The 24,936-nt window shown below is 40.4% G+C and overlaps 1 protein-coding gene across 1 annotated transcript in view; it reads left to right on the forward strand.

Annotated features, from left to right (window-relative positions):
• The first annotated feature begins 16,117 nt into the window (after positions 1-16,117).
• IQCJ (IQ motif containing J) overlaps positions 16,118-24,936 on the forward strand; it is a 163,612-nt gene continuing 154,793 nt past the window's right edge. The window contains exon 1 of the mRNA XM_081086770.1: positions 16,118-16,261. Coding sequence (XP_080942896.1) covers positions 16,253-16,261 — 9 coding nt within the window. The 5' untranslated portion in view covers positions 16,118-16,252. The remainder of the gene's footprint in view (positions 16,262-24,936) is intronic.

Below are 24,936 nucleotides of genomic sequence, written 5' to 3' on the forward strand. Positions count from 1 at the left end.
CGGCCAATAGGAAGTGATGAACAGCTGGAGTTTTGCTATTACCCTGGGAATGGTTCATTTTGACCTTGTCACAGTCTACCTGCTTGCTATTCCTAGTACAGTACCTCTTCTCATCAGAGAACTTGAAGCAAATATTATATTATGCTCTTTTAAATTAAAGCTAAAGTAGGGCTTAGGACTACACCAAAGCAATACACTGGGGGAAGGGAGGGCTAAGGCACATTACCATTTTCTCTGAGACACATTTCATCCCATTTTTCTTAAGGTATTTTACCCCTTGCTCCTTACTGTGAAAGAAAAATGCTACACAGTAGCCCAAAGAGGATGACTTTAAGATCACAGAAATGCTTTTGAGTTTTAGGTCTTTTTTTCCCTGGAAAACAATATTATTCTGTTTGGGCTTTGTTGTTATTGTTACTTTCATTGTTCTTGTTTTGGGTTTACTTGTTTTATTGATGTTGCAAACTAATTTTTAAAAGTGTGTATTTTCTTTTCTTTCATTTTTTAGTGAATTTGAGATTAATGTCAAATAAGTAGTAAGTCTTAAGGCTTTTAATATGTTTAGTATTTGTATTAGCTTTCTATTGCCGCTATAAAAGGTTACCGTAAACTTAGTGTGTTAAAGAAACACAAATGTATTATCTTACACTTCTGGAGGTCATAAGTCTGACAGGTGGCACTGGCTAAAATTAAGATGTCAGCAGAAAAAAGAAAGAAGGTATCAGCAGAGCTGTGTTTCTTTCTGAGGCTGTAGACGAGAATCCATTCTTTTGCTTTTTACACTTTCCGGAGACCCCCACATTCCTTGGCTTGTGGCCCCCCCCTCCTCTATCTCTAATTGCTGGTGAGTCTTTCTCTGACACTAGTTCTTCTTCTTTGTTCTTCCAATTTTAAGGCCCACTGTGATTATGGTTGGTCCCACCTGGATAATCCAGGACACTCTCTAAAGGTCAGTTGATTAGCAAATTTAATTGCATCTATAACCTTAATTTTCATTTGCCAATTAATGTTATGTAGTTATAGTTTCAACGATGTGGACATCTTTGAGGGGCCATTATTCTGCAATTGCAGTTTTTTCGTCATACTTTTTATACTTTTAAAATAAAAGTGTATCTTGGACAAAATATTAATTGTTTGTAAGGTGATTATAATTAATTCATTTAAAAATCAAATATACTTCATTATGTAAGTGAACATTCTTCTGTGTGTGTATTTGCATTTTAAAGGTTTGACTCATTATGAAGTCTGATTTTTCACAATAGAATGGCATCATGGTATCATTAAAAGTTTTTTTTTTTTCTCACTGGCTCTTCATTCTTAATCTTTTTTATGCTGTATGTATTTGGATGTGAAGTTTGAAAGCTATTAGTCAACTCTTTGGTAGATGGATTTGTGAAGTTTGGTTATGATGTGCTTTTCAATCCATTGGTCTTTCCTTCTCTCCCCCAGTCTATTCTGTCCATATCATTCCTGTGTTTCCTTCAAAGTTTTTCCTATAATTACTGATACAAATCAACCCTAGCACTTCCAATAGAGGTCTCAGATCCTCAGTTATAGACAGAAGACCATATTCTAGTTTGGATTTACTTTTAATCTGGTTTGGCTTAATCTAAAAAGATTCTAAGATTCTGACCTTGGCTCGTGTGGCTCAATTGTCTGCGTGTCACCCCAAGCACAGAGAGGTCAATGGTTTGACTTCCAGTCAGGTCAGATGTCTGGGTTACAGGCTCAATCCCCAGTAGGGGGCAGGCAGGAGGCAACCAGTTGATGGTTCTCTCTTATCCATGTTTCTTTCTTTCCTCTCCCTTCTTCTATCTCTCTAAAAAAATAAATTAAAAATTAAAACATATTTTTTTGTAAAAAGATTCCCAGATCTGAATTCATTGATTGCATTAACAGATATTACAATTAGGCACCTATTGTGTGCAAAAGAGCTTTTAAAGAAGTCAAACATGTTAGGTTTTTTGTTTTGTTTGGTTTCTGTTCTCAGTATTAGAGAGGCAAGATGAAGAGATTAAACCAGCATAAGAATAATGTATTAATACAGATTGACAAGACAGGAAATGTCACAGGCAGCACATGATCAATGATTAATTGGCAAATCAGTGGAATAGGAAATAAGTATAATGAGTTCTGAGAAAGTAGAACTCTCTTTGTGCTTTGTGTACCCCATGCCCATATATTACTCATTGCCACTTAATTAACTCCATCAAGCATGTTCCCAAAGCCTCCACATCATCATTAGCCTGTCCTTGCAAAAAGAAAAAATCTGGTACCAGATGCAAGTACCCTTACCAAGATTATGCCCAGATTTAAAGTAGTTGTAACTATTTTCAGATATTGGGGATTAATTGGATCATTTGTAAGAGGTGGTCAGCATACTCATGGTGAGTGCTCAGCAAATATTTATTAAAATGAAATGATATTAACTCAGCTCTTATTTTTTTCCAAGTTGATAGACACTTTCCTAATTTTCTGCTATACATTATTTTAATCTTTTCATGACTTTCATTTATTTATTTTGGGGAGATGTTCAAGTTATATGCATTACTCAATTTAAAATCAGTGATAGATTTAATTTACACAGTGTTTTCTGGTCATTAATGACTATTATTTAAATAAAATCCAGCCTGATATCTTAAGTAATATTTTCTGTTGAAGGAGTACTTGGACTGTTTTCATTGATCCCAAACATTGACTTATATTTATTCATAATGTTGCTATTATTTCTGTATGAAGGGGGTCATTTGACTTTAATTATATAATTTTAGCTCCTAAAAACTTAAAACTAGAGTTTGTAAACCATAGACTTTGTTTATATTTACCTCTAGAACTATCCTCTGGGAATTGTGCTTTTCTTAGATATATATTGCTTTTGAAAGTTTTAATTGGTCTTTTTTTATATTGAAAAAGATTTTTTTAAAATATATTTTATTGATTTTTTACAGAGAGGAAGGGAGAGAGATAGCGTTAGAAACATCGATGAGAGAGAAACATCGATCAGCTGCCTCCTGCACACCTTCTACTGGGGATGTGCCCGCAACCCAGGTACATGCCCTTGACCGGAATCGAACCTGGGACCTTTCAGTCCGCAGACCGACGCTCTATCCACTGAGCCAAACTGGTTTCGGCTGAAAAAGATTTTTATAGAATAATCCAGTTTAATTACAAGGCTCTAACTTCTTGCCTCACTAACACAGATATTTTCTTTCCATTACTTGTAATTGAATTTTATAACAATAGTGACACCTCAGTTTTGTGTTTTTTTTTTGGTTTATTTGTTTTGCATATGTGATCTCCATATGATCCTCACAATAATCTGCTGAGATGCTGGAGTAAGAAAATGTAGAGAGAGCAACTGGTTGTCGACTTGCAGCTCTTGTGAACCAGTCGGGGCAGAGGAAGTGGGGTGATATGATTTCCTGTATGAATTTTCCTTCATTACAACATATCTCTGTTTGATCCTTCACTCTGTTATAGGTGTCTCTCTTTCTCCATTATTCCAATCTCAGTAAGATTAAACTACTTGACCAATAGAGTTTGTTTCAGCTGGCAGCAGATAACTCGGAATTCTTCTTTCTCTTTTATATTGTTACTAAAGGCCCGGTACACAAAATCCGTGCATGGGTACAGTCCCTAGGCCTGGCCTGCAATCAGGGCCATCTTCCCTGGCTGCCAGCAGCCTGCCCTACCCCCTGCTGCCACCCACCCACTGTTCCCCATTCGCCACTGGGCTACCGGAGCCTGCCGGCCAGGGGGAGGGACTGAGAGGTCAGCTGTTCCCATCTGCTTGCCAGCCTCGCCCCTGCCATGGGTCACCCTCTGTGTGTGGGGTGATTTGTGAGGCAGGCCTTTTCCTCATGCTGCCTGCGTCCCCCGCCACTCACCCCTGGTTCCTGTTTGCCATCGGTGATGGGAGCCTGCCGGCTGGGGGAAGGGACCGAGAGGTGGTCAGTGTGCCTCATAGTGATTGGTTGAGTGGCCATTATGGTTGTTCTGCTGTTAGGGTCAATTTGCATATTACCCTTTTATTATATAGGATTAGCAGCAACTATCACTAAGACAGAGATCATTTTATAGAGAGCATTATATCATACCCACATATGTGTATTGCAAAGGAAGAATGCACAGGCTAGGAGGAAGGTAACTTGACCTGCTAGAGACTGGCTAGGTGCTCACCAAATCCCTTTTGCTCACTTTTCTGCTGGACTACATTTTCCAGTCTCCTTTGTTGTAAGTGACTAAACAATAGCGAAAATGGAATTGATGGTTGACACTTCAAGGCATGACCTATTTTATACTCTTCCTATATGTGATCCTTCATAATCTCTTCCTGTCGACACAAGAAGTTGACACGTGGAGTGATCCTGGAAGCTGTGGGGTTGCAGATGACAGAGACACAGTATGAGGGGATCCTGGGATCCTGAATCACTGCTTGAAGGAGAGTTCCCCGCTGCTCTGGAATGGTATATGTCTTATTTACAAAAGTAAGACATATACTTTTCTTGCACTGGAGTATTTGTTCATTTTGTTATAGCTGCTACAATAACTGATACACTTGGGTCTGCCAAAGTTATTTCTCTAGGCCTTAATTTCCTCTTTTATAAAATGAATGAATTTGCCATATTGGCCTCCTTGCTCTTCCCAAACACACTGAACTCTCAGGCTTCTTCACTTGCTGTTCCTTTGCCTGAAAATTCTTTCCTCAGAAACTCACATGGCTTATACCCTCAATCTTCTTAGTTTAGCCTAAATATAACCTTATCATTGAGTCCTCCCTGGCTACTCTAAATATAATAACATTTCCTGTTCCCCATCACTCTTTTTTCCTCTTATTTTTCTCTAGTTTTCTTTATAACACAATCACCAACTTATTTATTTATTGGGCCCTCAATAAAATATTTGTTGAAGAATTGTGTGAATAAAGTGCTCTCTAAGGTGCCAAACAACTATAAAAGATTATGCTCCTTAAATTTGAGAATTTATAATCCAAGGGGAAAAATAAAACATTAAAAAGTCACAAATTTTATATACACAAAAGGGCCCAGGCCAGTTTGTTTCTGTGGTTGGAGCATTGGCCCGAGAACTGAAGGGATGTCGGTTCGATTCAGCTAATCAATTTGTCTCTCTCACATCGATGTTTTTTACTGTGTGTCTATCCTCCCTTATGTTCTCTCTCAAAAGAAAAAAAAAAAACAAAGAAAAAATTTCCCTGGGTGAGGATTAACAACAACAACAAAAAATACACAAAAGGCATGTGAATTTTGTCAACATTATATTGCCAAATATGAAAGTAATATAGGAATTCTAATAATCATTGAATACTTATTAAGTATTACATAATAAAATTTTCAAAACATTATTTTATTTGATGACTTTGCACAGTAAGTATTATCTTATTCACTTTATAAATGAGGAAACAGGTTCATAGGGCTGAAATAGAAGCTTCATGAGAATAGGATTACCCCTTATTCACTATTGTATTTCTGGCATCTAGCAAACCTCTGACAGATAGCAAGAAACAATTTTTTTGTACAACATAGAAATGAGTTAAGTAACTTGTTCGTGGTGGGACAATTGAGATTAGAACCCACACTTGCCTGAATACAAAGTCTGTGTTTGTTTTACTATCTGAAGATAAATATGTGGCACACTGATCCCCTTCCTGACTCTGGGCTGTTGTTTTTGCTGTTCCCTCTGAAGAAAGCTTGTGCCCTTAGTAATAACATGTCTGAGTTGTTTCCACTTTTCAGGTCTCAGCCCAGCCATCACCTCAGTGGAGAGGCTTTCCCTAACCAGTTGGTTGGAAGTAGCCCTCTCCATTTACTCTATAAGTCACCTGTTTGTGCCTTCATTGCCTTCGTAGTACTATGTAAAATTATCACCTCTATACATAGATTACCTTGTTTATTGGTTTACTTTTAAATTGTCTATACAGCTAGAATGTGAGTTCCATGAACACAGGGATTTTCACTGTCTTCACTCTGTCCATGGTGCCTGATACATAGTACTCAATAAATATTTTTAAATAAATCAATGAATCATTAATAATTTGATCAGTGTTGCCATTCTCTATTCCCATGCTTATGGTAGACATTACTAATTGATAATGTCACTCTCTCCTGATAAATCCAAACTCATACTAAAAAACCTAGACACTTGGTACTCTAAGTGTAACCACTGATCAATAACATCACCATCATCTGAGAGCTTGTTAGAAATGTAAATTCTCAGGCCCCACCCAGAACACTATACAAGAATCTGAATTTTAACAAGACCCTCAGATGGTTCCTGTACCATGTAAAGGTGTTGGAAACATGACTCTAGGAATATAGATACTAATATCAATCCATTAGGCTTGGCAAATAAAAGGATTCCTTTTTACCATTTCTGTGTGCTTCTCTATTGTATTCATACAGAGCTAGAACCCCAACTTTGGAGCTGTTATATATTACCTGGAGTGATTAGGTCTGTGGAAATAGTTCATAGAAAAGATGAGCTTCAAGTGTTTAAAAATAAACTATGGATTTGAGTTGCTGAAAATGTGGAGAGAAACGCTATGGGTCAAAGAAAATTGAATAAGTATGCTTGGATCAGCTAACCATGGGAATAGATGAACACCTACATGTAGAGTTGGAAGATACTTGGTTCATAGCAGTGCACTGAATGGATGTAGGAGGAAGAGAAATAAAAGTAGTGGCAGAGGAAATGAATGATGTGAGCATGAAAGGGGCACAGGGGCAGAACAAGGCTAGATGGAGGGAAAAACACCTGCTGGGGGAATTTGAATTTGATAAGGTGAAAATCCTGAGTGATCTTAGAGAAAACAATGATGCTCAGTAGTAAGGACACAGATTATAATGTGAGAAGTTGTAAAATTAAAGGCTCTAACTGAGAAGAAGCTGATGAAGAAATGAATCATGGATATAGATCACGTAATCATCAAATTAAAGGAATCATAGGGAGAAGAGTTTAGCTGGAAAGATAATGGGTTTCAGAATTAGACCTAAGGAACCATGGTCCTTGCCCTGAGCCCTGCATCTAAGAGGGCCTGCCTTGTGTCCTCTGGGCATGCCCTTTCCCATGGGGTGAAAAGTCAAGTAACAAAGGAGACACCCACATAGAGTCTGTGGTTACTTTTTAGAGCATGGTTCCACAGGCTAGATTGCAGAAGCCCCTATATAAATGATGGAAGGCAATTTCCAGGGCCTTCTGGTCTAAAATATTGAGGGCAGGACTGTGTAACTAGTATGCACATATCTAAGCCCAGGAGGTGTACAATGTGGGTATTTTGGACCATGAGGTTGGGGTGGTTTGATCAGAACTTGCACCTGTCTTCTGGGTTGTCCACACACATGCATAAGGGGCCCCACATTGCTGAAAGAGGTGGTATGTGAAGAATAAGGGCCAGGTCAAGGGTTAAGGGTGGCAGGTTCCAATTGCATTATTGCCCTGGGCCTGGTAATGGACTCAAAGCCGTGTTGTTGCTCCGTTATATACTCCACAATTTTCCCCCCTTAGAGGAAAAGATGTCTTAATGACATAGATTTAATTAATTTTATTTGAATCTTCGATTAAGGGAGTTGAATGATATACTGTCGAATGCAATATATTTACTGATTCTTCAAACATTCAGAAGGCACCAATATGGTATCTTCAATAAATATTTGTACTTTAAGTGCAGATGTGAGATTAATCAGAGTGCTATAGGGAAAAATATAGATTAGACTCAGCCTCTATTTTAATGCACACCCATTTTTAGAAAAGATCTTTTATCATGAGAGCCATTCCTACTATACTAAAATTAACCACCATGTGATTGTAGCATTTACAGTAACATCGTGCTTGCATCTGGCATCTGTGTTTGTCTCCTTGTTAATTCCTCAACCTTTCCATTTACTTTTCATGTTCACAAAGGTTAATTGACATTGACTACTGTTTATATGAGGAATTCCTTGGTGAGTCTTAGTGGTGGCCAATTTGCAATGCTTCAGTTCAGTTGAGCAAGAACTTTGATAGTCTGTCCATACAGCTCTCTGTAATTGAAGTATACTACCCCCGACTGGGCTGGATTGTTAGGCATGATGGGGATGTTTGATTTTCTTGGCTCTGTCTTTAATATGGCTTAATCCTTCGCATACTGACTTCCTCTTAAGGTTCTTATAGGTTCTTTCTCCTTTCACAAAGACATTGTGTTGATGAAACAGTAATGATTTTCAATGATGCTCTCATGCCTTGTGCTGAGGTAGGGCAATAAGGCCTCAATGCATTTGTATACTGCAAATTAGCATATGTGTTGTTCTCTGTACATTAACACTAAGAAGTAGGCAGGGCTGACATGATCCCGTGACACTGATGGGAGATCTGAGGCTGAGGTCACAGTGCCAGGAGATGGAGCAGCAACTGAGACCCTGGGTCCTCTAACTCCTCGTCCTGTGCCTGTCTCCTACACAGACGGCACTTCTTTTGGCAGGAGGGTCACTTGTGCCTGTTGTGGAAGAGCCCCTGATCTGTACACTCTGAGAATCATAGATGTCACTTCTTGATTCTGAGTTGGTAATTGACTCCTGGTTATGTACTTTCCATGTCTTAGATTTCCATAGGTGGTGCTTGCACATTGTTCTCATTTTCTTTTATTGGCTGGCCTTTCAAGGCTTGGAAGTATTGTCGCTTGCTGTTGTCAAAGATTACAATATATTTCCCTTATAGTAAAATATGTAACAATAAATATAGAGTTATCTAATCTAATAAAAGACAAATAGGGTAATTAACCGTACCTCCGACATGCTTCCCATTGGCTAATCAGGGCGATATGCAAATTAACTGCCAACCAAGATGGTGGCCGGCAGCCAGGCAGCTGAAGCGAACAGGAGGCTTGCTTGCTCCAGTGATGGAGGAAACCAAGGTTCCCCGCCTGCCGCAGCTGGGCTCTGAGCTGCACTCTAAGAAACAATGTTGCAATTATAGAAGCTAAACAAACCCCAGATACCTGCTTTCAGCCATCAGAGCTGGAGTGAGCAGGACCACAACAGTGTTTCAATTATAGAAGCCAAACAAACCCCATATACCTGCTTTCAGCAGCTGAGGCCTCAGCTGGAGCCAGCTCTAAGCTCCAGTGACAGCCATAGAAGGTAAATAAATCCCAGAATAAAAGAAAAAAAGGAGAGGTTGGGAGCTTCAGTTGCCCACCAGCCTGAAAACGGCCCTCAGCCCGTCACCCAGACTAGCCAGGCACCCCAGTGGGGACCCCCACCCTGAAGGGGGTGTGACCAGCTGCAAACAGCCATCAGCCCCTCATCCAGGCTTGCTAGGCACCCCAGTGGGGACCCCCACCCGGAAGGGGGTGCGACCAGCTGCAAACAGCCATCAGCCCCTCACCCAGGCTGGCCAGGCACCCAAGCGGGACCCCCACCCTGATCTAGGACACCCTTCAGGGCAAACCAGCCGCCCACCCCCTCCCGTGCACCAGGCCTCTATCCTATATAGTAACAGGGTAATATGCAAACTGACCCTAACAGCAGAAAGACTGGGAATGACTGGTCACTATGACACACACTGACCACCAGGGGGCAGATGCTCAATGCAGGAGCTGCCCTCTGGTGGTCAGGGTGCTCTCACATGGGAGGAGCTCTGCTCAGCCACAAGCCAGGCTGATGGCTTCCAGTACGGCGGAGGTGGTGGGAGCCTCTCCTGCCTCCTCAGCAGCGCTAAGGATGTCTGACTGCAGTTTAGGCTTGCTCCCCACTGGCAAGTGGACATCCCCCGAGGGCTGCCAGACTGCCAGAGGGATGTCTGATTGCCATCTTAGGCCCAATCCCCCAGGGAGCAGGCCTAAGCCAGCAAGTGGTCATCCCCTGAGGGGTCCCAGACTGCGAGAGGGCACAGGCCAGGCTGAGGGACCCCTCCCCCCCCCCCCCGAGTGCACAAATTTTTGTGCACTGGGCCTCTAGTCCTATATAATAAATGCCTAATATGCTAAATGCCCAATCGACTGGTCATCTGTTCAACCAATCAAAGCGTAATATGCTAATGATATGCTAAGGCCGCTCAGCTGCTCACTATGATGTGCACTGACCATGGGGGGGCAGTCAGCCAGTTGACCAGTTGCTATGACGTGCACTGACCACCAGGGGCCAGATGCTTCAACTGGTAGGTTAGCTTGCTGCTGGGGTCTGGCTGATCGGGACTGAGTGAGATGGGCCAGACACTCCCTGGAACCCTCCCACATCTCTTCCCAGCCCTGATCATGCACTGGTGGGGTCCCTTGGCCTGGCCTGCACCCTCTCGCAATCTGGGATCCCTAGGGGGATGTTGGTGAGCTGGTTTCAGCCCAATCCCACAGGCCAGGCCGAGGGACCCCACTGGTGCATGAATTCGTGCACTGGTTCTCTAGTGTGTGTTATAGCTCATCATTTTATATTTACCATCACAAGCTGAAATTGATGTAGAAAACTAGGTTGCGGGTGATTTAGCCTAATTGTTTGATGGTTTGATGGATAGGGTTGAGATATCTGTCCAGCATGGTATCTCTCATAAAACCTCCTTATCCTTTGTCCTTTGGATCTGGAGAAATAACATTTGTAATGTCAGGGAAATGGGGCTCATACCACTACCCCAGGTTCCTGTTTCATGTCCACAGGCCCAGGATTGGTGCCCAGCCAGCACCTTGGCTAAGGCTCTGTATAGACCGCTGGCAGCCTCTCTCTCAGCTGTCTTAGTAGGGCAGCACCTGTGGTTGCCGGCCCTATGGAGTGCCACAGCCTCTGGGGATGGGAATACCAGAAGTTTCTAAGCTTCTGGCCCTGCTACCTGAGGTCATCTGCCAGCTGCTAATAGGTCTTCCACTATCCATTTCACAGTACTTAAGGACCCCAGAAGGGCCTGAAATGGGCACGAGTCACCCCTCCCACACCAGTGTGGTCGTAGGACTTTCGGGTTCATTGAAAAAGCAGGTGGCTTTGGAGCTCACTTTTCAGTAGCCCCCGACTGGCTTGACGAATGGGGATTATTAGGGACTTTCCAAGCAGCAAGCATGAGTTTATGAAAACAAAACAAAACTCGTGGGTGGAATAATCTTGCCAAACTGCCAGGTATGCTATTGGGGCCTCATTTTATTTTACATTTCTTTACCAGTGAGTGGCATAGAAGTGCAGTATCCCACATGGTGCCTTTCTCTGAGGTCTGTGGTAGACATCTGCTGACTGGCACTTGGAGAAGTTGAATTCTTATCTAATGCTGTTTGCAAGGGAGTCTTGTAGTTAAAGCCTTTTACACCAAAGGGAATCGTCAGGGAAAACAAAAGATACTCTCCTGCTCTCGAGAGACAGGCCTTTGTGTTGTTCCACTAGCTGTCTGCCTTAGATAGGTGGACGGTTTAAGTAACAGAGTCTCCCTGACTCTGTCCTCATTATGCAGGCTGAGCATTACACACGCACACACGTGTGCACACATGTACACATGCACACATATCCATCCTGCAGTCTGGTTCCTTTGAGGGTTCAATCCATGTCACTTTTTATCACTCATCACAATATATGAAATCTCTGTTATGAAATGTTCCGTCTCCAAAAACAGATATTGCTTGTCTTTTAGAAAAATATCCTTGGTTGGGTCCCTGAACTTTAATTAAAATCCAGGGTGCTCTTTTAAAAAAGCTTATTACATTTCAGACAGCTTGGATGTAAAACAGTGAGGCCAGGAACCAGAACGTTTTGCCGATGGGGTGGAAAGGATGGTGAGGACAGATCAAAGGCTGCCTCGGCTAGCTATCCCCTGAGACAGCTCCTAGTGAGAAACCTGCCACTTAACGAGAACCAACCATTAGCCCCAAGTCTCAGGTTTGAAGGTAATAATCAGAAACAGTCACAAATTTTCCTCCATTTGTGCCCTTGACATTGTCTGGGCTGTTGTAAACAAAAGACTAAAACGATTTATCATTAACTAATTAGTTAATTCATTTATATTTGTTATGGAGAGAATGTTTGTGTCCCTCCAAAATTCATATTATTGAAATCCTAATCCTCAATATGATGTTATTTGGAGGTGAGACTTTTGGGAGATGAGGTCATGAGGATGGAGCCCCATTGGGATTAGAATCCTAGTAAGACGAGGAAGAGCTTCCTCTGTCTGCCATGTGAACAATAAGTGAGAAGGTGGCTGTAGACAAGCCAGGAAAAGGGCCCTCACCAGGAACCAAATCTGACAGCACCTTGATCTCAGGCTTCTCAGCCTCCAGAACTGTGAGAAATAAGTGTCTGTTGTTTTAGCCACCCAGGCTGTGGTGTTTTGCTATGGCAACCTAAGATAACTAAGACATATATTTTAGTTATTCATGGAACTTACTTAACTTTCGTGTCCCTCACTGGGCTGTGAGCCACATGAAGGCTGGAGCCACCTGTCTTGTCCTCTGCTATGTCCCTGGTTCCTAGGTAGGAATGTGGTAGGGGTAGGTGCTTGATAAAAACTTGTGGAATGGATGCAGAGGCACATGGCATAGTGGGTATGAGGGATATGAAAATGATTAAGACATAGTTTCTGTCCTCACAGGCTAATGGGGGTATTGAAGGCATTTGGACACTTTAAAAAATGTTTTTATTGATCTTTAGAGAGAGAGAAATGAGAGGAATAGAGAGTTAGAAACATTGATGAGAGAGAATCATTGATTAGCTACCTCCTACAGGCCCCCTACCCGCCTGCAACCCAAGCATATGTCATGATTGGGAATCGAACCAGTGACCTCCTGGTTCATGGTTCGATGCTCAACCACTGCGCAATACCAACTGGGCATTTGGTTCATAGGTCAGCGCTTAACTCCTGAGCCACGCAGGCCGAGCCCCCAACTGGGCATTTGGGCACTTTTGATTATTATAATTTGAATTCCTATTTCTCGAGTAACTAATTTTGTGCCAGCCTGTGCTGATAGTCAAGAAGGGGTGGAGTGGTATGGCCATAGTCTTAAGTTTTTTTTAAAGGGCATCCTGGATTTTAATTTAAGTCCAGGGACCCAATCAAGAATATTTTTCTAAAAGAGAAGCAATATCTGTTTTTGGAGAGAGAATATTACACAACAGATTTTAACTCCCCAAATAACTTGATAAGGTAGCTATTTTTTCTTTTACAGAGGAGGGAGTAGTATGAGGGAATTTAAATGGCTTATTCAAAGACATGTGACCACTAAGTAGAGAATCCTGTCTACATACTCAGGTCTGTCTGTCTTCATTCTCTCTGCAGTGCTACGCTTTTGAACAGTTGTGCTTCAAGGTTGAGCTTCCCTGATTTTCTTAACTGAGAACAAGAGGAGATAGAAAACATTTGTTATTTAGTAGAGTTATTACATGAAGAAGTTTATCTTTTTAGTTGGTTGCATGAACTTTGTCTTTAAAATATCTTCAAAGGTTGGCTTCTCCCTGTGTGAGTGACAGTGGAGCTGAGCTCAGAGCAGTCAGTGAGGGAGGCTGGGTGAGCTTCCCTTCTGAACTGCTTTTATTGTCACCTTGGGTGGGTTTGCAGGACACAGAGTGAGCCTGTGCTGACAGACAAGGAGGGGTGGAGTGGTATGGCCATAGTCTCCTCTAGACCTCTGAGGAGTGGCATGGGACACCATGAAAGATTAGAACTAGAGCCTGGAGGAGCTGTTCTTCTAAGCCCTAAACCTTCCTACTCAGGCTCTCATACTTATTTGATGGGGATCGGCCATGGAGGCTGTGGGCTGGGTGGCAGCCTGGCCTCTGGCTAGGTGACCACTCTGCTTGAAGTTTCCAGAATCTGTCACTCACTAGGGTTCCTTTGGGTCTGGATCTGAGGCCATTGCTGAAGCAAAGGATGGAGGGAGTTGGCAGATAACAGGCTTGTTCTCATGCTCTGAATTCTTCAGTGGCCCTCCATGTGGAAAAGTGGAGAAGGATAAGCCTATGATGCTAGGTCCCTCGTTCTCTGGCTGAAGTTTCACCCTCATGAGATTTTTTTTTGCTGAGCAGGTACCATGAAGCAGTAAGTTAGTAGAAGTCAGGACTTTTTAGCTCTGACCTTGGGATTGTACTTGTGTAGGTGCCAACATAGCATAGAACTGGCTTCCTCAGAGAGTGCACTGCCTGCCCTATCCTGTCATTGTATAGATAAGGAAACAGCCCAGAGAAGTTATATAAATGATCCAAAAGGCTACCTTTTCTCTTCAGAATCTTGCAGACCCAGCCTGTGGGTCACACTGAGTAGGTATGGGCCTCTGCCATGGTCCCATGATTGGCAGAGACACAGACGTGCAGGTCAGCTTGAGTAGCTGTGTAGCTTGAGTCTACCTGCAGCAGTGGGTGGCACACCCTTCTCTCTATGGTTAGAGGGCTTCTAACATTTCCCTTGAATTGTAGTTCTTCCTATGGAGTGAAGAAAGAGACCAAGGCTCACCTGGGGAGAGTTTTTCAAAACAGGTGCAAATTCTGCTTGCCTCACCTCCCCAAAAGTGAATCCAAAGTGGAAAAAGAGATGGCAGTGGGTGTGGGTATTTGTAAGTAATTATGATATGCCCACCCCTTCCTGAGACCCGTTGTGGTACTCTTTAACAATGGGAAGCTTCTTGAGGGAGGGTCTCATCTTAAGTGTTCTTGTGTTCTTCATAACATTAGGTGGAGTATCTACTTCACTGAACATTTGTTGAATGAATAGATGAAGAAGATGGCAGTGGAGAGATATGGGAAAAAATCTCCCAGACAAAAAGGACTGGGTACTGGAACATGAGGAGGCCTGGAGGCTGCTCAGTCAATACAAGTTCATTGAGCATGCTTAAAGGGGAGCCTGGCCATCTTTAGCGGGCTTGCCATCGACCCTTCATCAATAAACATAAACATTGTTCTGCCCTTGACTTCAAGAGTTAATATAATAAATAGCTTAATTGGTCATTATTAATTCCACTTTGAATTTATTATAGATAAATGTGGCCTTGAAAATAATCACTCCCACACTCAACCCAGACATTTTATCCTGAATTCTGAGCCTCCCAAAGGCCTGTGTGTGTAGTAAAACAAATAAAATCCGCCTCCCACCTCCACTCTCCCATCAATAGCACGTTTGCTATTGAATTCAGGCAAATGGCCATCTGCAAGGTTGGATGAGTAGTTAAGCCACACAGGCACAATGCAACATGACAACATTTTTCATGGTTATATTGTCCTTTCCCTCATTACATTTGAATATATATTGCTAGTGTGCTATGCTTCCAAGCTCGCTCTGTTAGTCAGCTGAGGAATTCTTCAGGCAAGGTGAAGTCCACGTGTGCTCCCCAGAAATTGCTAGCCTGTTTATAAGCCCAGACAGAATCACAGCTATTGTCTGTGAGAACTTAATTTGCCAAAGCTCTTTTCTCCCTTCCCTTAATTATGTATATATTTATAGACTTGAGCCACCTGCCTGCTCAATGCTCATGTGTAACCATTTCTCTTATGTGCCACTGAATGGCTCAGGGCTCTTCCTTTATACTCGCTTTGCTTCATACCCCACATTTAAATATATACGTACTCAGCTCAGCTTCTGAGTATTAAAACATTTTTCCCCCACTTCCTTGAAAAGCTGTGAACAAGCCCTTTAGCATTATTATTTTTTTTTTTCTGGACAAAACAGTACTGGTTTTACACAAGAAATGAGAACTCTGTAAGTAAATCTATGTTTTTATATGACTAAAGTGCATTATAAAGACAAGCAATAAATCCAGTTTTCTACATAAAAGGAATTAGATTTTCTAGCTTACCTCTGCACTGGGATTAATAAAATGTGCAAGAAATAGCTAATGGAATGATCCATTTGAAGTTTGTAAAGGCATCTTGGGAAGCTGGCTGGAGTAGCCTTTTGATTTTTTCAAAAGAGGATGCCTGTTAATTTTTTGATCCAGTCTTTTCCTGAGTGACTGCTTCAAAATGAGCCGAGAGACTGTTACCTGCCCATTTCTGCATGGCTGAGCAAATCCACGCGTAAATCCAAGTTTCTCTTCATTTCCATCACTATGCGTCTCCAAATTACAGAGAATTCATTCCTGAGCTGGAGAGGTGCCAGAAGTTTCTCATCTAGCTGTCTGTGGGCTGCCTTTTTCTTTCCCCTCTTTGAGGCTTTCTGATGCCTAGAGTGAGCTCAACTCAAAGGTTTCCAGCCTCACACTCGCCTCATATTCCCCCACAGACTCAGCGAGCTCTGTGATTCTGAGGAATACCGTGTGCCAGCATCTGACTCACAGTCTGCTTTTACCTGCAGGTGTTCCAGAAACTTCAAAATGCGTCTGGTAATGTATTTGCTCCTCTAAACATGTCACTTTGGCATGCATTATATGCAGCTGCTTATTAATTTTTTAAAAATCTGTCTTCTGAATAATATGCATGCTAAAAAATGTCAAAGGGGGCTTATAGAACAGTGTAAGCTTAATTACTGGTCTATGTGTGCGTGCGTGCGTGTGTATGTCCTTGTTAATGTAGGCATGTTTGCGTAAGTATGTATTATTTATGTACACATGTGTCTGTGCAGGCAGATATCACTGAAGGAATCTCATGGAAAGCACTACTTTTTATGTACATCCAGGTTTTCTAATCAGATCTGTAAGCATCTTACACGGCAGCAAGTAGAGGAAAAATATATTTTTCATCCCCATGCAAGTGGCATGTTTTAGGCATCTATTTGAAAAACCCTCCTTTCTTTCTTAAAAAAAAAAGGTGAGTGTGTCTGTGTCTATAGGGAGGGAGTGTTGTTTTTGAAAATTTGGAGAGAAGAGTTATCTTGCTGCTGCATGAGAGAATTTCTACCCCGTGTTGCCTGCCTTCTTAAAACTCAGTAATCACCGAGGGGAAAGATGTGGTTCTGCTTCGGAGTCACCTCAGGGGATGTTGAGCTGCAGTGTTCAGCAGGCACTTTAGGTATTCTAAATACTCGTGCTTGAATAATAAGTAGATGGGCTAGACTTGCTATCGCCGGGTCCTGCTATGTTTCTTGGCTTGCAGAAATCTCATCCACAGGGCGCATCTAGGATATACGTGTTTCTTAACTCTAGTGAAGCAGTGTGAGAGTGTGGGCTCATAAATCACATTGTTTATTTGCCAACGTTGGGTGCTACATCCTAAAATTAAGAAATTTAGCAATTAATTATACATTCAGCATCTCTTGTCTCATTCAGTGAGATTTACATCCTTGGGACTTGCTTTTCTAGTTATAGAGATGAATGATTTAAGGTTCTGATTTAATTGCTATTTCAAATCCTTAAGATACAAAGATGCTTATGTTACTTGACTTTATTCAAAGTACTTATTTTGAAAAAAATGTGTATGTATATTTCTAACTGTGGTGAGGAGCTAATTATGACTGTCCTGTGCTATATGTTTAGAATAAACATCTTGTCTTGAGTATTGTTCACTTGTAGAGTAGAAATTAATTCTCTTGTCTTCATATTATAATAATTCTTTCACTTTGCATTATGTTTTTGCTTTTGGAGAGATCAATAATTACTAATTGTTGTGAAGATGAGAAAAAATTAGGAATTCAGAATTCATAAGGTAAAGTAGGTTAAACTAGGAGTTTTCTAAGAAACTAAATAAAATAGGTTTTCACAGCTGGGTTTTCTAAATGCACAGTGGGTATTGATATTGGAAATGGAAGAAGCTTAAATTTAAATTTGTTAAGTGGAATATATTAGGACATTTTATAGTTTTTCACTATATTTAAAATGAGGTAGTATATAGGTTAATTATTTTACATTTGCTATTATTTTTGCATCATGATGTTGATTAAAAAACAAACAATTGCTTTTGATTTGCTTTGAATTGGAAATGATTGTCATCTTTGGTAAAAGAGTTTACAGAAGTGTAACAATAAAAATGTATATTCTTGAAAATCAGTGTGGAAACCACTTTTACTTTTTAGTGTTTGAGTTGTAGTAGTTTATCATTTATAGAGCTCTATGCTTATAGAGGATTATGTGTATTTCAAACAATTACATACTTCTAAAGCTTATTTTAGCCATGTTCCATTCATAATTACTCAAAGTAATATAGTAAAAATGAACTTCAGTATGTACTAAGGGTTCCTTGAAAGGGCATATTATATTAGGAGCCATTAAAAATCTGTGTAGGCTATTAATGTTATACTCATGTATTGCTTTATGTATAATGGACTTTTTTAGGTACTATTCATTTACAATATTTAAGTACATACACCTAAGATTGTAACCTATTTGATGTAGGAATCTTGGCTTTGAATGTAAACAGCTTGGTGAGAATTTAAAATTGAATGTACAGGAAGGCTGAAGCTTTAGTAGTACTTTTTTTGGTATGTATTGCAATATGCATTAATGCATATATGTAAATATTAAGCTATGTATAAATATTTATTACATTCAACTCCATACAAATCATGTTCATCTTACTTTTGAAGTTGGTTATTTTGTTGGAAATAAGTTTCATAGGCATAAAAAGAGCTTTATTCTTTTGAGTTTATATGGCACTGGGTGGTCACATTTAGTGCCATTTTATAGGGAACATCATATGTCCAAAATAGTGAGAGGAAAAAATACCATGTTTGCCATCTGTCTCTAATTGTGATTTTCTACTGGCTTTTAGATGTATTATAGACCCAGCTTTTATTTTATAGAACAGCTTTATGTTAACTACAATACCTAAAATGATTGTAAAACACTTCCCCCATATAATTGTTTCCCCTTTATATGACCAAGATTGTCTTATAAAACATTTATTTTTTTTAAGGCTCACATAATAGAAAGAGGATGTAAAAAATGTAGTTGTAGACTGACCATGCATCCATAGCTGAAAACATTCATCCTTAAGTAAGCTTTTATGAGCATTGCTTTGCCAACCATCTCTTAGCCTTGGGAAAAAGGTTAGTTGGGAGAAGTCTTGCCTGTTTCATTACTAACAGTTGCTTATGGAGGCACGAAGATCTTAAATATGGTTTGAGAATTAGTTTATTTTTTGTTCTAGTTTCAAAATGATACCATTCTTAGGCTTTGCCAGTAGAGAGAAATGATCATAGTTGGGGAGGGGAGGGAAGGCTGGTCAAGGAAACTCTGGAGAAGGTGGGTTCTCAACCAACTTGAGAAGGAGATTATTAGCAGAAACGGATGGAGAGATGAGGAATAGGCACTGTGAGGGGATAGAAAGAAATATGGGAAGAAACAAATCAGGGCAGGAGACAGCAAGGTGATGACATTGGGTAGAGAAGAGGACCTACATTTGTAATAAGAGGAAGTGTAACTGAAAAAAAAATACAGGGTTGGGTTTGAAATGTTTTTAATTAATTCTTATTAGCCTTATTATATCCTTTGGAAAATTCTTTGAGAAAGTGAAAATTTCTTCTATTTTATTATATCCAACAAGCTCTGTAAATGGCATTTATAAGTCTATAAAATAATAATGAATATTTCTTGAACATTTATTATGGGCCAGGTACTGTGCTAAATACTTGAAAATGCATTGTCTCACCTAGTCCTCTCTTGCTACTGAAACCCTCATTTTACAGATGAAGGAACTGAAGTACTGAAAAGTTACATAATCTGTAAAAGGTTATACAGGTCAGAAGTGGTAGAGCTGGGATTTGACTGCAAATTCAGGAGCCCAGCCTCCTAAACACTATGGCAAGGCCATTTCAGCATATCACTCCATCTCTAGCTCCAGGTCCAGCCTGGTAGGACCAGTTGCTGACTAGTTATGTCATTTATGTTTTCTGGAAACAGATACTGAAGCAGAGTTAATGAATAAGTAGTGTATTGGAGGATAAAAGTAAAAGGAGATAAAAGGAGGAGGAAGCCAATTCTGCTTCACACCACAATGCAGTCGCCTCCAGAGGAGACTGCCTTATTTTATATTAATGGAGCCCCATGTTGTACAGAAATGGCCAGGCCTAGTACCCCTAAGATGCTTAGTCACTGACTGGTGGTTCCTAGGAAGAACATGGCTATGACTCAAAACTTGAGGCAGATCCTGAATGTCCTGTAACTGGAGACTGGCAGCTAATTGCACTTTTTGCAGCTGACTAACAAGTTCTTTCTTGAAGGGAGATCTGAGTGGTGGACCTCCTTGGCCAAGGGAATATCTCTACAAGATGTACCATAGAAGCTCAGGGTGAAGCCAGGTAGCCGCTTAGGGTGAAGAATTTATAGAAGCCCTTACTCTTAAAAGCATTTAAGTGCAGGGTGGGCACCTGAGAGTGAGTGCCTCCTTAGTTTTGCAATTCAGGAAATATTCCTGGAAAAGCAAATCAGAATCGATGAAATAACTAGCCATGGAGTTTAAGTCTTCCCTGGAAAGTGTTGGAGCAGAGAAATGATATGATCAAATGGTCTTGTGGGAAGGTGAATGTGGTCATGATGCAGAGGCTACACTGAATGGAGAGCCATTAGGAATCAGTGAGATTAGTTAGAAGGCCGTTGTGCTATGATAGAGAAGGGGAACAGAAATCTTGAACTAGGTGTGTAACAAATGAAAAAATATAAAGTAAGGGTGAATAGGTTTTCAAGATTGATGAAAGGAAGGGAGTAAGGGGAAGAGAGAACTCAAAGAGGACTTAAAAGTTTGAATTGGGTGGCAGGAGGCAGGTGTATAGGAACCAGAAATGGACAGGAAGGGGGTCTTGTTAAGGGAAGCTAACAAGAGTCCAAAAACTGTCTCCTTTATTGCCCCAAATGAATGACATACAAATCTTTATTTTTTTTCTTATCTTAGACACTGCTTATTCAACCCTCAAGTTTTGCCTGATTTTTAGTTCACTGTCTTACTCCCTAGAACAAAAGATTAGGGCATGGAAGACAAAAGTTATCTTTATAGACAGCAACCATTCTGACAAAATGTAGCTTTCTTTTTAAAATGCAACTGTGAAAATACCATTTTTGGATCTACACAATTTCTAACAGCCAGTTTGAGAAATTATTATTATTATTTTTATACTTTACTTTTCAAAATGATGTCTTGACTTCATATAGATCTGATTCTGGCCATCAGAGCCTAGCAAGACTGGCCTTGTTCCTTGAAAGTCTTTGTTCACAGGGTGATAGAAGAGCAGACACTGATCTCATGAGATGCAGATGTCTTCTCATAGAGAAAACCTTAAACAGTTGCTGCTCTCTGCCCAGCTCATACACCTCCCTACAGAGGTAATCGATCTCACATAAACAGAAAAAAGACTAAATTTATTTGCAAACAGAGATTCACATAATATAAGTCATGATGTATAACTGAAAGCCCAATTTTCAGTGAAAGAGAAATAATGGCAATAACTTAATGCTAAATAAGCTTTAGGGACAGAAATGAATAGTACGTTTTTTATGGATTTGCAATGCAATGTGAGGAGCTCAAAGTAAATATTTAATTGCCCTTAAAACTAGATAGCATAATGGAAAAATTTGCATATTCTTCCAGGCTGACATATTTTACTATGTACAAGCACAGGAAAACACTTGAAGTGATATTACATTAGTATCCATGGTGTACAAAAAAGTAAACTTTTAGGAGATGATCAAATTAACCTCCCAAGCCTACTAAGCAATCATACTGAGAGACTTCTGCCTAACACGCTATGATAAGGAAAAGATAAGCTCTGATGACAGGTTTGTTTGTTTTGTGACAGTAACAGAGCTCTGATGCCCCATTCATGACCTGGGCTGCCAGACACAGAAATATAGGGTGTGCACACTCTGACCTCAAGAGTATGAATCTGTCATAAGAAGATGAGTAGACATTTTCCCCCAGTCTCAGACTTACTAGTAGATATAGGAGAGTGTTTTTCTGATTGCATTAACACAAAACTCAGTAAGACACTGCAGCATGAAAGGGAGGGGATCCCCCCAGGTGGGCTTCTGTGATCTGTGCTTCACTCTCAACCTTCAGGGCAGTGATATTGAATCTTCATAACAGATTAATGAGGTAAGGACTATTGATTATCCCTCCCTTTACAGATGGGGAAACTTTGGCTAGGGAGGTTCAGTAACTTGTCCCAGGTCACACAGTGGGTAATAAGCCTAGCAGATTTGAATCCAGGGCTGTGCTGGGCTTGGTGGGTGTGAGCAGAGCAGTGATTGGTGGGCTTTCCCACCCAGAAACCTCTTCTCTGAAGCTCTCCTTCATCTCTTGGGTTTTCTGTAGACAGTAAGGAGATACAGTTGTAAACTCAGGAACCAGCACCGGTGATGTTTTCGTTGTTGTCTTTTGATGGGCTGATAATGCGTTGCTCACTGAGATTAAAAATATGTTGCTATCGCATTGTAGTGATGTATGTACCGGAGTGTGGGACCTGCTCATCCTCACCCAATATGTCACTTTTCCTAAACAGGCTTTGTTGATATTTAGAATCGGGAGATCTCAATTTTGCCTTCATTTTTTGTCCAAATTGGACAATCGGAAGACACACTTTATAAGATAGACCAAGTCGCCGCTGTATGACCACAAGCATGTGATTAAGAATATGTGAGCATTCTAATGTATATAACTATGATAAAGGAAGAATTAGGTGTGATGAAGCCCCCAGTAAGAGCTATTTATTCACAGGATGACTCTCATTTAGCCTCCTTATACATCTCATTGTGAAGAAATGGTATAGGAGGATAAATATAAGCTTCTGGTACAAATCCTCCTTCTGTCACTTTGGTGAGCCTCTTTAATACCTCTGAGGAATAGGGATAATGCTTTGTATTGCTGTGAGGATAAGATGGTGCATGTATTGTTCTTGGCATAGAGTCTGTGTTTAACAAATGTGTTTAGCACATCAGTAGGAGCATAGAGGCAGAGGCATTCATGGTTAAAAGTGCCTGACTCTGGACTCGAACTTCTGGTTCAAACCTGAGCTCTATCACTGATGAGCTGAATGAACTTAGCTTTTCCTGCCTTAGTTGTCTTGACTGTAAAATGGAGATGATGACGTGCCTTCCTCAGAGGATTGGCAGGAGGACATGGGTTAGTGTAAGTAAAGCACTGAGAACAGTGCCTGGCACCCAGTGAGCACTCGGGAGTGTTAACCTCTTTATGAGACTTGGTTCACTGCAGCCTTGTTTCTCATCAGAGTGAGAAGCCTGGCAATTCACGGTACACCTCACGCAGGCATTTCCAGTTTTTTAATATCTAAGACCTAGAAATGCTTATTTTAATTCAGTGTTCACAGAATCATTGATATTATGCACCTCAGTCTAATAGTTTCTTGTACAGTCCATACCCATTGTTGGTGAAGGTCAGGCTCTCACATTCCAATTGTGGGGAAAGGAAATTAGCATTATCTATCTATCTATTTATTTTCTTTTAATTGAATCTGTTGGGGTGACGTTGGTTCTCAAAACCACACAGGTTTCAAGTGTACAACTCAATAAAACATCATGTGCACACTGCATTGTGTGCCCATCACCCTAAGCAAAGTCTCTTTCCATCCCTATCTCCCCTCCCCTTTGTTTACACCCACCTACCCCTACCCCCTTTCTCTTTGGCTTTTACCACACTACTGTCTGTGTCTATATGTTTTATATATATTTATAATAATAAAATCATAATATGCTAATTAGACCAGATGTCCTTCCGGACAAAGCTGGGGCTGAGAGGGAAGCCTGGGTCTCGGGTGCCAGAGGGAAGCTGGTGCTGGCAGCTGGGGGTAGGAAGGCCTACTGTTGCACGAATTTCATGCATTGGGCCTCATATATATATATATATATATATATATATATATATATATATATATAATATTTTTGCTTAATCCCTCCACCTTCTTTCATCCAGTCTCCCAAACCCCCTCCCCTTTGACAGCTCTTAGTCTGTTCCATGAATCCCAATTTGTAATATCTATCAACATTTTAAATGCACATCTCTTTTGACTTATCAGTTTTACTTCTAAGAATTTTCCTACAGATTTACTCGTACCACCGAGCAAAGAAATGTGGTGGAATCGGTTGCAGCATTGTTTGTGATATTAAAAATCTATGAACAACAAAATATACATTCAGAGGAAAGTACTGAAATAATTTACGATATTTTCATGCAATGGAATACTGCAGAGATTAAAACTGTTATAACTGTACAAGGGGACACAGAAAACAGTACAAGCACACTTGTAGGAGAAGACGGGCATTTTCAGAGCATTGACTATATAGTATGAATTATACTGTTTTGTGTTAAAAAGTAAACAGATGTGTGCTTACATCCACTGGCTTGTTTAATCATAGAAAATTCTCAAAACGTATATGAGAAATCATTTGTAGTGTTTACCAGTGGGAAGTGGCAATGTGCATTGAGTTGGTACTTTTACCTTTCACCATATGTTTTCCATTTGAATTGTTCAACATGGGCATGTAATGCTTTTACAATTTAAAAATGGTTAGAAAATCCCTTCCTGTTTCTTAACCCTAGATACTAGTTTTTTTAAAAAAGATTAGTCCTTTATGCAAGTATAATTCTAAACCTTGGTATAATATTTTTGAATTATTGAGCCAAGTATCATCCTAAGTTCAAACAGAATGTGTATGAACTCACTGCCAAAGCTCCAATCCACCCCCAGGGAGCAGAAAGCACATGACTGAGGAGATTTCCTAACATCAAGTCACAGGAGAGTCTTAAGTCCTGTGGCAGAAATTCCTGTTGTTCAAAAGTTCATGCACTTAGAGAGAAATCATTAAATAAAGAGCATTCAGTGGGAGAAGGGAACACTGGGTAAATGACTTTTCCTCAGAACTTAATAAACTGAATTCTAAACAAGGGGGAAACATTACACATGGGATTTTTTCACATTAAGGTTTCTCTGTATTTCTACAGCCCCTGTCTGTCTTTTGCAAAGTGGTATATAAAAATTGCAATGCCTTTGGGCTTTCCAGCAGGAGCAATTTGCATGCAGGGTTAATCAAGATTCCTTGCCCTTTGTACTTTTAAAAGTGCTTACACATACATTGTCTCCTTTGGTATTCACAAATGAGGTATTTAGGACAAGTATTAT

This window comes from Myotis nattereri (genome assembly GCF_964212035.1).
Source record: "Myotis nattereri genome assembly, chromosome: 3".
Classification (NCBI taxonomy): Eukaryota; Metazoa; Chordata; class Mammalia; order Chiroptera; family Vespertilionidae; genus Myotis; species Myotis nattereri.